Below are 16,567 nucleotides of genomic sequence, written 5' to 3' on the forward strand. Positions count from 1 at the left end.
GCAGTGAAAATTTCTTTGCAAGATTATTTTCTTTTAGAAATGTTTTAAAACCCCAACTTTGAGCTGGAAAACCAACTTTATGCAATTTTGTATTTTTATTTTTTTGTAGTCAAGGTTCAGACAAAGACATTTTGTGGCCCTCAAGCGGCCGGTGGGCCACACTTTGGACATCCTTCCCCAAGGGGTCTTGAAGGGAATATAGACAAAACAAAAATCTGGGCTGCAAAGGCTGATTGTTGCGTAACAGTTCTGAATAAAATCTTTAGTCAAAGACTATTAAATTGCAAGCTGTCTTTAAATAAGTTAATACCATACCAATAATAAAGAAAGTGTAGCTGAATGACAACATTGTGAATGAAGAATAATTAATGAAAATAAAACAAGTTTCTACAGCGTATGGCAGTTTGGACCCCTCATTTTAAATGCTCATTATACTTGACTACAGGCTGAAACTGAGTGTTGGACTCATGTCAGCTGTTTTTACATCTTGCGTTGCTGCCTTGCTCAAAGGTATTATCATCGCCCTCTTCACCGTCATCATCATCATCATTCTTTAACCGGGCCATTATGTAAATGTAAGGACATTTGGGTGAATTTGCAGTAATTCTGTCGGTTTGTGCTCTTGACATTTAATCCTTCTATTTAACATATCTTATAGTTTTCTCTAAAATCTTTTTTTTTTTTTCATGCTGTTTTGTTGAGGGATTTTAGGAGTGGATAAGAGCAAAACAATATTTGCTGAAATATGAATAAAAATTAGGGCTGTGCTTTTGATATTGTGTAAATAAACCCTTCTTTATTCCACTTCACTAACTTCCAGCATGAGGTTATATTTGTCCCCAGTTGAGCGCAGTGAGTTAATAAACTCTTCACCCACTTCAAAGAAGGCTGTGGTCCAGAACTTCTTAAGACTTAAAGGTGAAATGTTGTTAGTTTGTAAGATCTGTATGTATAAAATAATCTTTAGGTGTAACATAATGGTGTGTGAGTCAGGGAGTAAATTGGTGGATGGGGTTGTGAGATGTGTGATGTAGCAGGCGCGGTTTGGTGCCATCAACAGGTGCACCCAGGAGGCGAGAGACTCCCCCCCCCCCCCCTTCTGTGCTCCTGTCTGCACACACTCATGCATATTGGTTTGGGAAAGGATGATGTGCAAACAAGAAGAAAGCAAGTGTGAAAGCAGTATGGTTAGACTTTAACTGTTGAAATAAGTACATTTGAAATCATTTTTTGCAGTTTTAAAGTTTTAATATTTTAAGAAAATCAGCTTTTTTAACACAGTTATATTTGTCTATTCTGATTCTACATCTAAAACTGAACAGCCCAAGACCCTCACATGTTTGTGGGTTTATGGATATCTCTGGGTAATGTGGCCCCTAATTATTCACATAAAATCTGTCAATTTGTGACTTTTTGCCTAGAACATATCTAAAATATAAGAAAAAATGGCTTTAGAAGCTGAAATATGTAGGTTCAATGCTGCGCTATTGGCTGGAGTTTGCAAAGAATCCAGTAGTGCCATTAATTTTCCCTTTCACAGATTGGTTGAAACCCCAGGAGCAGAAATAAGTAAGATTGCAGACTTTCACTTCCACTGCATCACTAAGACAGTTTCCACTGCGCGCATGAATTCAAATTAAGATATACTGTATGTGGTGTTTGAATTCTTAAAATGGGTAGTTATCAACGTTCGTTGAGGGATTTTCAAGTATTGTGGATTTTAAAATATGTATCTACTGTATAGTTTGGTTTCTATCAAAATGCAACAAAGGGTTACACAAATTTTTCTAATAATTAAATTTTACATAACTGCTATGGCTCCCATGCTTTATGAAATATTTCATCCTATTTGATGACTGATATGATTATTGCCGTTTTTTATGAGCAAATGATTAATTCAGTTTCTGTCCATTTGTGAAACTTTTGTAAATGACAGTGTCTGCAGTGCGCCACAATAAAGGAAAAATAACACAGAAAAACAGGTGGGAAAACAACTTAAAGCCACTGATGTACTGCTTATTCCTCGCCTCTGTGTCATCTTTGATCCAAATTTGTTGCTGTGGCAACCGACTAACAGCAGCTACACTAGCCAAAAGAGCTTAGATTACGTTCAGGTGTCTCAACCAACATTGGCAACAAAAAGCTAAAATTCCCCCACAAAACAGAACATTCACTCTGTTACGGATTGAATGTTTTTGGGCTTGAGGTTTATTTTTTGATCATTAGTAAGTGGTCTCCTGAACACAGCGGTGGTTAGCTGACTTAAACATCTGCTCTACTGGTGATCCGTCAGAGTGTAGGTGTTAAGGTCACCTTATTTTAGTGCTAACTGAACTAAAACTCGCCAAACTGCACAGGTAGGGCTCTTAGAGTCAAGCTAGTAGAGCTAACCTCCTACTTACTATGGTAGTCACGATATTCCCGACTCAGTGCACAGGAACGGAGCATGTGCGTCGTCCCGTAGTCACATGATATCTGATCCAGTAAGTCCCAAACCTTCAAATAGTGCCTCAGATGTTTCACAATCAACATGCTTGATTTAAGTTTGCAGAACTTATTGTAATGTGTTGGACTGATCCTTATTTTTTAATCAAGTGTGATGGAGCATGAAGTCTCTTTACATCATCTAGGACAGTTCAGCCCAAGGACCAACGCTGGGAACCAGTGAGAGGCGTTCACTGTTGTGGCTCATCGGTGCACAGTGGCCTCCAGGCTCCCCTATAGTGATTTAACTCAACAATCCTGATGCAAGATTCCAAAAAGGTTTTCTGATAAATGCTCAAACGGTGCTCTGAGGAGTAGAAATCTGTACTTAGTAAATTAAATATTGACTCATGTGCCACGTGGCTGGCTGCTGCATGCAGTTAGACTCAGGGCAGACACTACTATTACCGTTCATTTTTCATCTATCATCAATGCGTGAGAGGTAGTTTGTCATTTACCAGCAGAATAGCTGCTGCATTTCAGCTGCACTTCACAAACCTGTCAGTCGTTTTAAGCAGCTGGACACTGCAGAGTAAACACAGGGAAATGCGCTTTGTCCAACTCCTAACGCAGACTTCAGTTTTAATTCCTCACATTAGAGAAAACGCAAGAAGACACCAACATTTCCGGCTGGACTTGGTATCCTTTAAACTGTGTATCCCAATGTTTCTTCCTAGTGAGATTCATCCTTGGTGATGTGAAGATGAAATATAACACAAATGCAGACTCAAGTGTTTGCATACCTTATTCTTCTAACCGTTTTCTCTCTGCTCCTTTGGTGAATTTAGAGCTCATCTCTTAAAGAAACTGACTAAATGATGTATTTTAAAAAGTGATCTCTGACAGGCTGGCCAGGACTCTTCTCCCAATGTTTTAATATTTTCTATTTCAATGCACAACTTCTGTCAATTATGTATGTTTAAGAAACTAGTACTAGTTTCATAAATCAGGACATGAGTCAAGGTAACAACTTATTTGATTTCTTTTGAAAAGACATGTGGTTCTTCACAAAATGTTTTTTGAAAACTAAAAAAGCATTAATTTGAAATATAATATAAGTTTTCACAAAATCCAAAGTTGTTTTTTTATTTATTTTTTTTATTTTTAAAAGAGCACTGATGGGGAAAAAAATCATCATACATCAATCGCCTAATTTTTAGTGTGTAAATACTAAAACGCACCTTAAACTATCAGTTTATAAGACATTCAAAAGTCTGTTTATTTCTCAGGGCAAAACAATGGTTTTAGTCTCTCCTGTCCAGGGATCACACACTGGCAGCATGCTCCAGAATTACACCGTCACTAAGGCAGAGAAGTGTACACTGTAAAAAAAATCTCTAATTTACAGTATAGTACCAGCAGCTATTGTTGTCAGAATTTTACTGTATAAAAATGATAAAATTCAGACAACCACAGCTGCCGGTATTTTATTGTAAATTTAAGATTTATTAACTTTTTTACAGTGTAGGTATTTGTTCTTTCAGTCGGCCCTGAAAGAACTAGGTGGACTGTTCTGGACCCTGGATTGTCTCACAGATCTTCAACCACAGCTCTCTCTTTCAGTAACAGTTGTTTTGTAACAAACTCCCCTTAATATCGGCATAGAGGCTCTCTCTTTCATCAGGATGGCCAGGATAAAGAAAACAAGTCTTGTAAATGAAGAGGCATTCTCTCCTCACAATATTAGGGAGCCAGTGTCGGCCCGTCCCACGGAGTGCACTTCCTCGTGGAAGCCAAGGGCCCTAAAATCACTGAGTGACCCTCGCTAGTGAGGTAGAAAACTCTTTCTTCCAGAGCATCAGTTACAGCAGGAACTCATCAAAAATGTTTAGCAATTTTTAGTTTTATCTTAGCTACTGCCACTCCTCTGTCAGTTCTTGTTCTGTATCAAACCTAAGGTTACACACACTCCCATACCTCTCTTTTAAGTGACTTTATTACAGTTGATTGGCGGATGGAGAAATTAAAAGCGAAGGCCACACTCTGCAAAAGTTTTAATTATTGTTCACATTCCTGTAAAATGAAAAGAAAAAAATATCAATTGATGCAATCTGCACAAAATAAGATGAAATAATGGATTATAACAAATGAGGTGAATAAACGGCAACCTCAAAAACCTCCTGTTTATAAACTGTAAAAATCCGTTTTGCCTGCTTTTGTTCAATTAACTACCCTCAAACTATTCACTTGATGCTGTTTAAAATCCCCTAAGGCTTCATGGCAATAAAGAATTCCACTTTGTTAGCTGCTGTTTCTTCGTTACGTGTGAGCGCTCGCACATGTATTATTCATATGTGTGTGTGCGTGTGCGGGGGTGTGTGTGCATTGTTTGTACGGGCACATGAGCTAAATGCAATGTAAGGTGAATTGGAGAATTGAGCTTTTGATGGGGAAATGTTCTTGTTAGTGTAAAAATATGCTTATTCAAATCCCTGGTGGAATTTTCTGTTTTAGCAAGGCAATCAATTTGCGGACAGGCGGGTCCGGGCTCCATGGATTCCCAATGTGAGCCGCACGGGCAGAAATGTTGCAAAATGACAGTGTTTTCTGTGCTTGCTGTGCAAATAACACTTTGTACTATTGTAGAAAGTAGAAACATAACTTCTTTTCTATCATTAGCATGCTTACATAATACACTGTAGATTTCCTTCACTTTTTCTTTCTTTCAGCATCAGCATGCCGAAAAACAAAATAACTATAAAAAAGACCAAAAACAGGAAATCAACCCAATTATTTGATTTCCAGGGTTCTTTCATGTCTCATGTCATTCAGTTCCGCTTACTCTTCAACGTCTTTTACTTTTTCTTTGATCACCTCTGTCCTGTGAATTTGGGATATAACTTGATGTTTGTAATGTTGAAACAATTTAGTTGAGCTCTAACTGTGATGTTTTTTCATTCTCTAACTCTTTCTTCCTGTTCCCCATCTCTTAGTGTCTGCCAACGACTGCGACTCCGGACCGAATGCCGACCTGACCTATTACACCCTGAGTCCAGATTTTATCATTTCTCCTCACGGGACCATCTTCCCAGCGGGACCTCTGGACTACGAGAGACCCAATCACCTGTACGAGTTTGTCGTCATGGCAATCGACAAGGGAGACGTCCCTCGGACGGGAACGACGACGGTACGAATTAGGATGGCCAACGTGAACGACGAGGCACCCGAGTTTTCCCAACATATGTGAGTAAGAGCTGAGATAAACTCTTTGAGTTGGTGGTGATGAGACTTACAGTTAGCAGTGGCTATATGGATGATTCAAATTCTGAATTTTACATGCAGGTCATTAGATATGAAAATAACGTGATTAAACTTATTTCTTCATGGCAAGACAGAGTCAGGTTGACTCTCCTGCCTTGCAGGCACCAACCTTCTATGTTCTACCCTCAATGTTTTTAAGCGAATGAGATCAGGACTTTGTGAAGGCTATTCAGAAACATTGACTTTGTTGTCCTTAAGCTACTTTAGTGCTATGCTTTATTTCCTTTTCTACTGAAAAGATTTACTTGCACCCAAGCTGTAACTTCTTTGCCTATGTCTTGAGACATTGTTTCAATATTTCCATAAAAGGTTACTTCTTTACTACACCATATTTCAGGAAGAGTAGCAGAACGTGATGCTAACGCCAGAGACTTTATAATTTTAGTGGAGTTCTTATGCTTCCACAAGCTTTCCTTGATTTTCCTACAAATGTAAGGATAGTGATTATGGACAAGCATATCAGTTTTAGATTTGTCATACCATAGCACATATTTTGTAAATTCTTTGCTCCTGTGTGTATTTTAGAACTGTGAAATTCAGCTATGTTTTCTAAAAAAATGGAGTTAAATCATAACTCAGTTTCAATTACAATCAATTACAGTTCCCCGTAATGAATGAATTCATAAATTGAAGACATTTTATCAGTTGATCTTTATCCAATTTTAACTTTTGATTGATGATCAGAAATATTTAACAGCATAAGAAATCTGTAAAAGAGAAAATAGTTTTAACAACACTAAATGCATTGCAGAGCTTCAGAAAATCAGAAATAGCAACTCTCCTAATGAGCTGCTAAATGTTTTGTTTTAAATCCATATATCAAATAATTCTTTTAAAAGTAAAACAATAATCAACATGGTAGATGGTGTCATAAGAATTTAATGAGTATGATTTGTCATACCTTAAAACAACTAAAACGTTTGGTTTTACATACGGGAAAAGTATGGACTCTTGAAATCCTTAGAAATCCTTGAATTTCATTTGGGTGTTTTCAAGGTATGGAAGGTGATTGAATTCCATATAAAGTTATCGATGGAAAGTGCTTGATATTCAGACAGCACCATTTTATAATAAGGTGCAATCTGTTTGATTAAAAACTGAAATTTTGAAAATGTGATTTTCAGTTGAAACCAGATATTTTATATGTCTAATAAGACACAGACACGTTTACTTCTCCCTGTCGGCAGTTCAATTTGAATAAACCTGCCTTGTTTTATGTCAGTTAGAAATACCAAAATTATTTTTATTTGCTAAATGGCATCTTGTAGAACATTTGACTTTTAACTGTAATTTTCTTTTTATATTGTGTTAAAGCATTTAATTTGAGCAGGAATGCCATTTACCTTAATACAATTTGTTTGTATAGTTCAAACTGAATGAATTTAATGGTTCAATGACTTTTTTATCCGTTTAATAGAAATAAAGGCTGTCTCATATTTTGTGCGATAAACATTTTTTGAAATTGGGGATTGTTTTGTTAAATTAGTATTTTTGTTTTTAGACCAGTCAGGTGTATAATTAGTAATTTTACTACTTTAATCTACCTTATCACTACTGTACAATATAGAATACTACCTCAATGGATTGTTAATGATGGTAATATGTAACAGTGAATTGAAACTGTATTTGTTTTTGTTCATTTGTATTGTTTTTATAAGTGTGATGCTGGAAAAGCATCACACTTTTCCAGTTGGAAAAGTTTGTAAACTTTCCTTTAAAATGTTTGAAAAGTGCTTCAATATTAAGTTTATGAACCCGGAACATCCCCAGCAGAACCATAGCCTGGCAGTCCTGCATATTCAGGTTGGAACTTTGCAGCTGCTTCCAAATTCAGCGTAGCAGCTTCTGTTAACGCCCCCTCCCCCACCAAGACCCCCGTCCCTCCCCGGCCCCTCTTGCTGCTGTGGTGCCTGCATCTTTTAATTGGTTGATTTTCTGGCAGAGAGCTGGGCAGATTGGTGAGGCAGGGTCAATCAACCATGGCCACTAGCACCCTCAGGAGGTCCTGAGCCCAAACTTTATGTGCATGGAAGTGCTTTCTGTAATTGAGGAAGTCCAAGGGAAATACGGTCTGGATATGGAAAAGTGATGTCGTTTGTAAAGTGCATTTATATGCAATGCATCTGATATGACTGTGAGGAGATGTGTGTGTTTGTGCATACGTTTGAGTGTGTTCAAGCAGGAAGGTATTGATTTAATGACAGTGACAACAGAATAATCAGTTTTTCCCTTCCTGACCCTCAGTCTTCTGGCACAACTGACCCAGAAATCCTATTTGACAATACACACACACACACACACACACCCACCCACCCACACCAATTTTAACTTATTCAGGGAGTCTCACACGTGCTTTCTTCCGTATGCTCATTTAAATGCATCCATGATGCCGTGATGCCTTTGATGAACTCTTCCTCAGGCTCGGGACAATGGCTATGATGAAAAGACAGGAAATTAGAGCAAAAGATAGAAGGCTCATTAAATATGTCATTATCCAGGCAGAAAATGTGGCCAGTTGTTATCGATCTGTGGAGTTGGAAGCGTTCAGTAATGAGTACCCATGCGTGTGCGTGTGTGTGTGTGGGGGTGTGGGTGTGGGTGTGTGTGTGTGTGTGTTGTTTTGCCAGGTCAAGAGGGAAGCTTGTCTAAGCAATCAAGTTTTTCTGCAGCGTTTTATTTCTCTTGCTGTTTCAATTCTTTACAACTCAGATCTTTGTTGCTGATTATTGTATTTTAGTCAGGGGTTGATATTGTCAAAAAGAATGTCACAACATTGCAATTTTTCTGCCACTTCACTGTTGATGATCTAAAAAAGATAATTCAATAATTGCAAATCTAGTTATTGTAAATTACATAATGTCCCCGTTTTCTCTCTGTAATATTTACTGTTGCCTCTTAAATATACGGCAGTGAAGATAATTGTGTTATAAAGAAATGTTCACAATTTGTAAGGGTAAATACATATATTCATGTTTCTATTTGAAGCATAAATGGTGGATGCTGATGTTAGCGTTGCTGCTGCTACATGTTTAGCATTGAGATTCTATTTTAGGCCTTGACTAGAATAGTTTTGCCGATAGACTAAGTTCCTTTAGCACAACTTGAACACATTATTAGTCTTTTCCAGCATTCAGTCAGATTGCTATTCTGTAAATGTCGAATTTAACCATATGGCACATGAAAGGACAGAACTTAAAGAGCTTTGGATTTGGAATTGAGCAGAAAGGAGAGACGATGTTTTGCAGCTTTGTGAACTTTAGTCCCTTTTCCATTTGTTTATGCCATCAAAATATCATTTTAATTATTTGTATAACCTATTGAACATCTTTACAAATACCTTCTATCTGAGATCATAACAGATACTTAAGAAAAACTGACTGTGGCTCTTTCTGCTGAAAGGAAGAGTTTGCTTTGACACTCCCTGGAGAAATCGCTTCGCTATAGAGAGATGTCCATGTGCTCAGGCCAGACTTGTCATCCTGAGTACAAAAGCAGTCTTTTCTTTCATTTTCTTCAGTTTTCTGAGGTTGTGGCTTAGATCCTGATTTCACAGCACACGGCTTACAGAGAAAATTGCTCTCTCCATGACAGATCTAAAGAAGACAGGCAACATCTGCAACAATCCTCGTGTCATCCCAGGTTTTATTTGGACCACTTTTTCTTGGACTCAATATTCGTCCATGCACAGCATGCATGCCCATGTGGTGTCTGCACTGAAATATTGGGTATCGACTGTATTGATTGACCAACTGAATATGTGTAGGGCTGGATTGTCATGAGTCAAGTTTATTTGTATTGCATATTTGAACAACAAAGCAGTTCAAAATGCTTCACATCATAAAAAAATCATACGGCAAGAAATTATGAAACAAACAATTAGATTTTGTCAAAAGCCCTCATCAAAATCATGAAGAATATTCACCATCAAATATCCATCAAATATGTCAATCAGTGTTGCAGTTATTATGAATCAAAGGCAGGTTGTAAAATGATCTGTGTTTCGGCTGTTTTGCAGTTTTCCGGACTTTCCGTTTCTTTTAGCACTTAGCTCTAATTAGACCATCTGTTGTTAGCCAGTGTTACATTCTCTTTTCCCTGACTGTGCCTGAACCTTTGGAGTATCTTCCAAAGTACTACAGAACTTCTACAGAAAGTTAGAGTTCTACAAAAAATGCCAGAACTAATATGAATCCCTGAGAACTCCAGGTTGCAGCTATCTTTGAAGAAAAACTCAGGTAAAAATATAAAATAATATTTTAGAACACATAGTATTTTGAGGCAGCAACTTTCACTTGTTGGTAATGTTACTCTTTATTGTATATAAAATGTACTTCATCTGCGGAAGTTTGGCTTTAGCATTTTTTATCTTATAATTTCATGTGACTGACTGTGAATGAATACTCCAGAGGCTTCCAGAGGGTCTGATAAATATTATTTGAATTAATTACAAATGACTGAAGTGACATCATGTGTTTCAGTTTCAAGCACCCCGCATGCCGAGGTGGGAGAGTGTCTGCATAGGATAGTGTGAGATGAAATAATGTTCATTTAGGATCATTTCTGCGATGCTTCAGTTGCAGTTGTGTTGCTGTACAGATTTTGCATATTCCACTCAAAAGACACCCGTGTTGAAGATGCATCACAGAGAGAAAATAAAGTTTACAATCCAAACCTTTTCTGTCAGGAAACTGAGTTCTTCCTGAGGCAACAGCAACAGAGTATCATCCCAGTTGTTGTTTTTTTAAACCTACACTTTAAACTTTTGGTAAACACAAGAATCAGACAAAAGTTGTTCATTGCCAGCTTTTCTTCATATTTTGACACGACCTTGCTCAAGCTGGGATCTTTTTTTTTCTATTCCAACTAGGAAATATTTTATCTGCTGTTGTAGCAGTTTTTGCAACATACATTTTCTTTTACGCGGTATCAATGCTTAATGCGACTCACCACTTGGGTTTTTCATCCTATGATAAAAAGCATGTGGTTTTGCTTGCCAATCACCTCTGTGGACCTCATACAGCAGGGCGTGTATGAGCAACCAATCAAAAAGAGGCACTCGAGAAATCAACAAGAAGCGGGCTCATGTCCTTCTGCGCAACAGTGCAAGAAACATGAAGAATATTGATGAGAGTTTTGCAGGTTCCAATGCCACTGCTGCACGGAGCACAGTTGAGCTGGACATGGTAGGAAAACCTGTTTGTGCAGTAATACGGGGCAACTGTGGCTAAAACAGCAGCATTTTATTACTGCTCACAGGCTCATATTAGAATTTATGTACGTAATTGTTTGCAGCCTTCTGGGTGTAAAAAGCTAATAATGCTACACTTATTGATGTTGATCCATAATTGTTTTTACCAGCTTTAGAAAGTCAGATTTTGTGTTTTTAATTAAATGTGTCCCTTCCGAGGTACAGAGCATGCAGCATTAATGAAACGACACTCCAAGAAATCGTATTTAGCATAGAAAATGAAAAACTTGTTTTTTTAAAGTCCATACAAACCAATCCCACCAGTCTAATTACTGGTTAATGTCGGTTATCAATTTATTTCAGTTTCAGTGGCTTTACACATAGAATTAGCAACATGGTGAGCTTACAATGGCTGGAAAAGAGAAGTCACTCCATAATACTGTCCCTCCTGGATTTCAAAATTGTTTTTGTGATTTTCTTTTTAGATTTGTTTTTTTTTTTTTTGCAATTTTTTTTGGTGCCACATCAGACATTTTCCAAGGATTTTTTTTCTATATTTCTTTTCTCATTAAACCCTTTCTGAGATGTACTTATCAAAGACAACATGAGAGAGAAAAGCAGACAAAAGGGACACAAAAAGGTATTTAGCTCGATGGTTGTTACTGACCATGTCAATCACAGACTATAAGTTCACAACAAGTAAAGCTGAGGCATCAGCGTGATAGAAGTAATACTGCAGTCACTTAGACCCAATGTTTTTGACCATTTTTTGCAGAAAATTTGTAATAGATACATAATTACGCGTTTGCATGAAAAAAATGCAGGGACTTGTTGATTTTGCGTGTATTTCTGCGATCATGGAGTTGTGAAAAACTGGAAACTGAAACTATAACTTTTCACACCAAGTAAAGTCTTTCCAAATGCCATACAACATCATGTCAATGTCACATATCTGCTTGTAACAGTCTCATTTTAGAGCTCTCTCCTTCTGATATCCATCAAACCTACATTAGTTCACCTGGCCTACCATCCAGCACAAATTATGCTTCTCAGTTTTTCAGGTGTGTACAAAACTATTCTTTCAGTTTTTATTTTGTTGCTGTTGTTGGTTTTTTTTAGAGGTCAACCAAGAAGACTTTCTATTATTGACCTGCTACAAAACAAGTGTTGTCGTGCTTACCGCCTTGAACTCGTAGCTGGACATTCTCCATCAAGTTTTCCAGTTGAAAGCTGAATTCATGTTCAATCAATCACAAAGTCATGACCTGTCGTCTAGGTAGTGTCTTCTCTAGACACTAGCATAGAATCATCACATTAACTAACACCACCATTTTTTATTCATCTATAATGATCTTGTCCTGAAATGTTCCAAATGTACCTTGGTATTGGATGCCATTTTTTCCAGTTGCTTTCTTGGTGTTCAGTCATGAACTCTGACCCTAACTGAGACAAGTGAGACCTGCACAGGCATATGATGATGTTCTGGGTTGTGTTGCGACCTCGGTGAGTAATCTCTGTGCCATTGCAGTAATGTTTGTGAGCCCAGTACCCCTGTGAAATTTCATCAACGTTCCATGCCATTTTTCATTTATGGTTAATAAATTATTACTATTATTATTGTTGTTATTGCTGATGTTCATATTTCTAGTAAAGACTTTGTAATCTTTTCCAGAAGTGAAAAGAAGTCACTTCTTTTCCTATCTTCTTTTTCGGTTATATTACTGGGATTTGTTTTATTCTACATGTCAGGCAGTGATAAAGCCTGAGTGTACCAGCTGATGTTTAAGAAAGAAAATGTAGTTAATTCCAGCTAAATTCAGACTTTACCGGGGGATGGATTTTTTTTCCACAGTGGGCCGGTTTTAGTGATCAGTGTAGAAAAAACAAGCTAAATGCGTTTTTTATTATTTTTTTCATGTGAGTGTACACTGTTACTGATCCAGAGTGGTAGGCGGTTTCCCTCTTTTATCACAGATCTATATATTGTGTTCAAAGGAATATAATACATTTAAAAAAGATCATTTTTCTGATGCTTCTCTTCATCTTTTCTTATATGTGATCTAAGGCTTGTGATGTACAATCACTGACCATCCAGGCCCTGAATGTTTGAGAATATCTCTGATGTTTCTCTGAACAGTTTGATTGAACTCACAAAGAGGTTTGGTTGTAGTTTCATGCTTTGTATGCTTTGCTTCATGGTTTAAGCCCTAAGGGAAGCTAATCCCAGACCAGCTAATGTGGCTCTAGTGATTGTTGCAAGAGAACATCACATACTTAAAGTTTTTTTTTTTCTTTTACATATATGCCTACCATATTTCTTCTGATTATCTGCTTGTAGCTTCTGTACTAAATCACCATTACATCCACTTCTCTGATTTTATTATTTTTTCTTCTACATTCTGATGCCGATGTTAAGTCTAAATAAAAGTGCTGTCAATTAAACTTGTGTATTCACTCCTAAGTGTGCTAATGGCCATACTTGAGCATGATTGACAGCGATAAGACCCTCCTCCTGACTGTGGGGTATTTCTGTAGTTTGCAGAAGGAAGCAGAAGAGCTTGTGTTTTTGTTTTGTTTCTTTTTTTTATAGATAATCTGTCTTGTACTATGCTGTCACAACATAGTAACAGTTTTAACAAATATGTAAAGAAAAAAAAGAAGACAAGCTAAAGATTTAGGTTTTCAATCAAGAGGTTGTTTAAATTATGTTTACCTAGGGTTTTATTTTACATAAATTAATTTTTGTACTTAAGAAAATACATATTGCTAGTTATCACACTTGTTGAGTGGCGCTAACAATTTTGTTTGAATATAGACAGATGAATATCACCTCTATAATATTTATAAGGGAATGAAACATTTCAATGAATGCAAATTTCACTATACTGTCAATGTCTTGCTCCTGTTTCAAGCCTCTGTTTGCCTTATCTGCAGAAACAAAATGAACTTTCTAATTAAATCCTGAGACCAATTTCCACGGCTGACCCAAGGCATTACCTTCCAGGAAGCGTCTTGAGACAAGAAGCGTCTCCGTCTTGTCTGAATGAAACAATGGAAACAAACTGAGGAAAAAGGCAGCACAAAAATATTTCAAGTTGTAATTAGTTTGCTGGTCAATGTCCCGAGGAGATTTAACAGATAACGGCCTAATTAAATTCATAGATATTGAATTTATTATTTGCTGTCAATTGAAAAGTTGGTATTTGATAGTTTTCAGTTCACTGTTTGTATGGAATCAGTGTATGGCAGCTTTGACAGGGAAATTTTGCATGTTAGAATAGGATATCAGACTGTGCACTAAATACTTCCATACATACTAATACTGAGTTGGGTTAGATTGTTTGTTCCAAGTTAGCAGCAATTCTTAGAAAAAGCTGTAATCATTTGATGGAAAACATGCCTATCAGTCCATTCTTATTCTCTGTATGTTCTGTATTTGACAACAATATATTTTTGAAAGAGTCTCAGTGAAAGTAACGGTTGAATCCCAGAAAATATTAGGGATGTAATGATGCATTCAAGGAGCCGCTTTTGCTGTAAGTCCAACGAAACAAAAGTTAATAAGTGACAAAAACTTCATTACATGTATATTTTCACAATTTGTTAAAGAGAATCATAATTAAAGAAAATGTATATATCAAACATTTTCATTAAAAGGAATGAGCTAATTTTCTTTAGTTAAAAACGTTAAAAGTTTGAAAAAAAATCACTTCACAAAATCTATATTTGAAGCAGTACTTTTGTGAAAGCTATTAAAGCTAGCATTTTTTTCCTTTACATTTTGAAATATTTTTCATCCAATTTTCCAATTTTGACCAAAGTTATTAAGAGGCGGGTCCCAATTTTGTTTTATGCAGGAAAAAAAAAAATACCTGAACAAACCTGACCCTATTTGACAAATGTCATTTTTGCTGAATTAATTATATTTTTTGAAATCTTTAAGCTTACTTTAGAAGAATTTCTTTATTCTGCAGAATAAAGAAATTGGCTGTTTTCCAGTTATTTTTGTACAGTTCTCTATAGTTGTGTCTGGTTTGTAAGAATCTACAGTATATTAACATCTTAAAATCAGGAGGTCATTTTATGACTCAAGTGGTGGTACTTGACTTACATAGGCCTTTATTAGGACATTCAAAGACACTTTTCCATCTCGCAAAGCTGCTATGTTGCACCATCAGCCTTAGTTTGCCCAAAGACACAACAACAGAGCAGGAATCAAACCGGCGATCCACCGATTGCAGGGCGAACTCTTGCCACCGCAGAGCCATATTGATTTGGAAAGCTAATACCACTATAACAAGTAAATCTTATGTTGGGCTTATTTGACCTGTGGCAAAAAAGAAGGAAAAAAACTAAGGAGTTAAACAGTTTTTATAACTTTCTAAGTACTGTGGTTTTCAGCAGGTACCTAGTTTAAGTGTCTGGTCTTTCTTTACATTGGTAAAAGAGAGGATTTTATTTATTGAATGTTGACCTTACAAGTCAAATATACTGTTATGAGGAAATATGTGAGGATAAGCTTTTTCCAGAAAGCCTCCACCTCATGTCAACAAAGCAAAGAGGTCAGCCTTTCAAGAAAAGCTTGGCTACCAAGCATATAAAATCCCTCTGATCTGTGCGCAAGGTCAGAAAGTTAAAAGCTGAGGTTCAAAGTGTTCTACTTCAAGATAAGGAGATTAAACAGAGGAGGAATTTTTGAAGGAAATAAGCTTAGCTACAGTATGTATGGCTGATAAAATAGAAAATACACGAGACTTTAATGCTCATGAAATTCACATTATCTTATAGTTACAAAACCACTACTTCAAGCTGTTTAGGTACATGGAACGCCGATGGAGCTTTATGTAATATATTCCTGCCTTATTATTGAATAAACTCATGTTGTTTTTTTTCCAAGAACTTTTCTTACACCACTTGTACATGATTTTTTTAAGGATTTGCAGTTCTGGTCTTCTTGTAACTGAAAAGGAACCACGTCACCGGACGTTTTATCCACTCCATGTGTCTTCATTTTAATCTTTCGATTTTTATTTTTATTTTTTTTGTGATGGTTATAAGTTTACAGCAAGTTCCCATAATTTACATCTAAACTACTCTGTAGAAATGTGATTATAAATCTCCAGTATATATTAACTGAGATTTGGATTTCCACCAGTGAGTAAAGTGTGTTTTCTGAAAAAACAGACAATTGCACATATTTGGTTCTCTGTGTCTTCTGGCCATGTTGGTGGTTTAGCTGTTGTCTGCAGATAAAGTTCCCCCAATGACCATAATCCAACATTTTAAGATGGGCTGTTATCTCCTACTGCTTTGTCCAGTAGTTTTTTCACCTCCAAGGTTTAATAAAATATTCTTCACTGACTTTTTGGAATTTTTGGCTGATTAAAGTATGAACAGATTTTAATGGTGGAGGATTTGAAAACTCATATCTGTCAATGATTTTCCTAATTATGTAGAGATTTTTTTTATGACTTTGTTCAGTTAGTCATTGATGGACTGTGAAGAATGTGAACACACATTGGACCTGGATTCTCCTATGGATTATCTGTTAATCTCTGAACTCCCAATTCAGAGCTGGTTGTTCATCCTCTGATGAAGAAACCTGTGCTAGACTCAGGTATGGATTGATAAAAA

At 36.6% G+C, this 16,567-nt stretch overlaps 1 protein-coding gene across 1 annotated transcript in view; it reads left to right on the plus strand.

The window, feature by feature from the left end:
- Nucleotides 1–16,567, plus strand: part of LOC116718043 (neural-cadherin) — a 322,864-nt gene that overhangs the window by 117,038 nt on the left and 189,259 nt on the right. Inside the window, exon 6 of the mRNA XM_032559667.1 lies at nucleotides 5,418–5,667. Coding sequence (XP_032415558.1) covers nucleotides 5,418–5,667 — 250 coding nt within the window. The remainder of the gene's footprint in view (nucleotides 1–5,417; nucleotides 5,668–16,567) is intronic.

Source organism: Xiphophorus hellerii, chromosome 4 (assembly GCF_003331165.1).
Source record: "Xiphophorus hellerii strain 12219 chromosome 4, Xiphophorus_hellerii-4.1, whole genome shotgun sequence".
Lineage (NCBI taxonomy): Eukaryota > Metazoa > Chordata > Actinopteri > Cyprinodontiformes > Poeciliidae > Xiphophorus > Xiphophorus hellerii.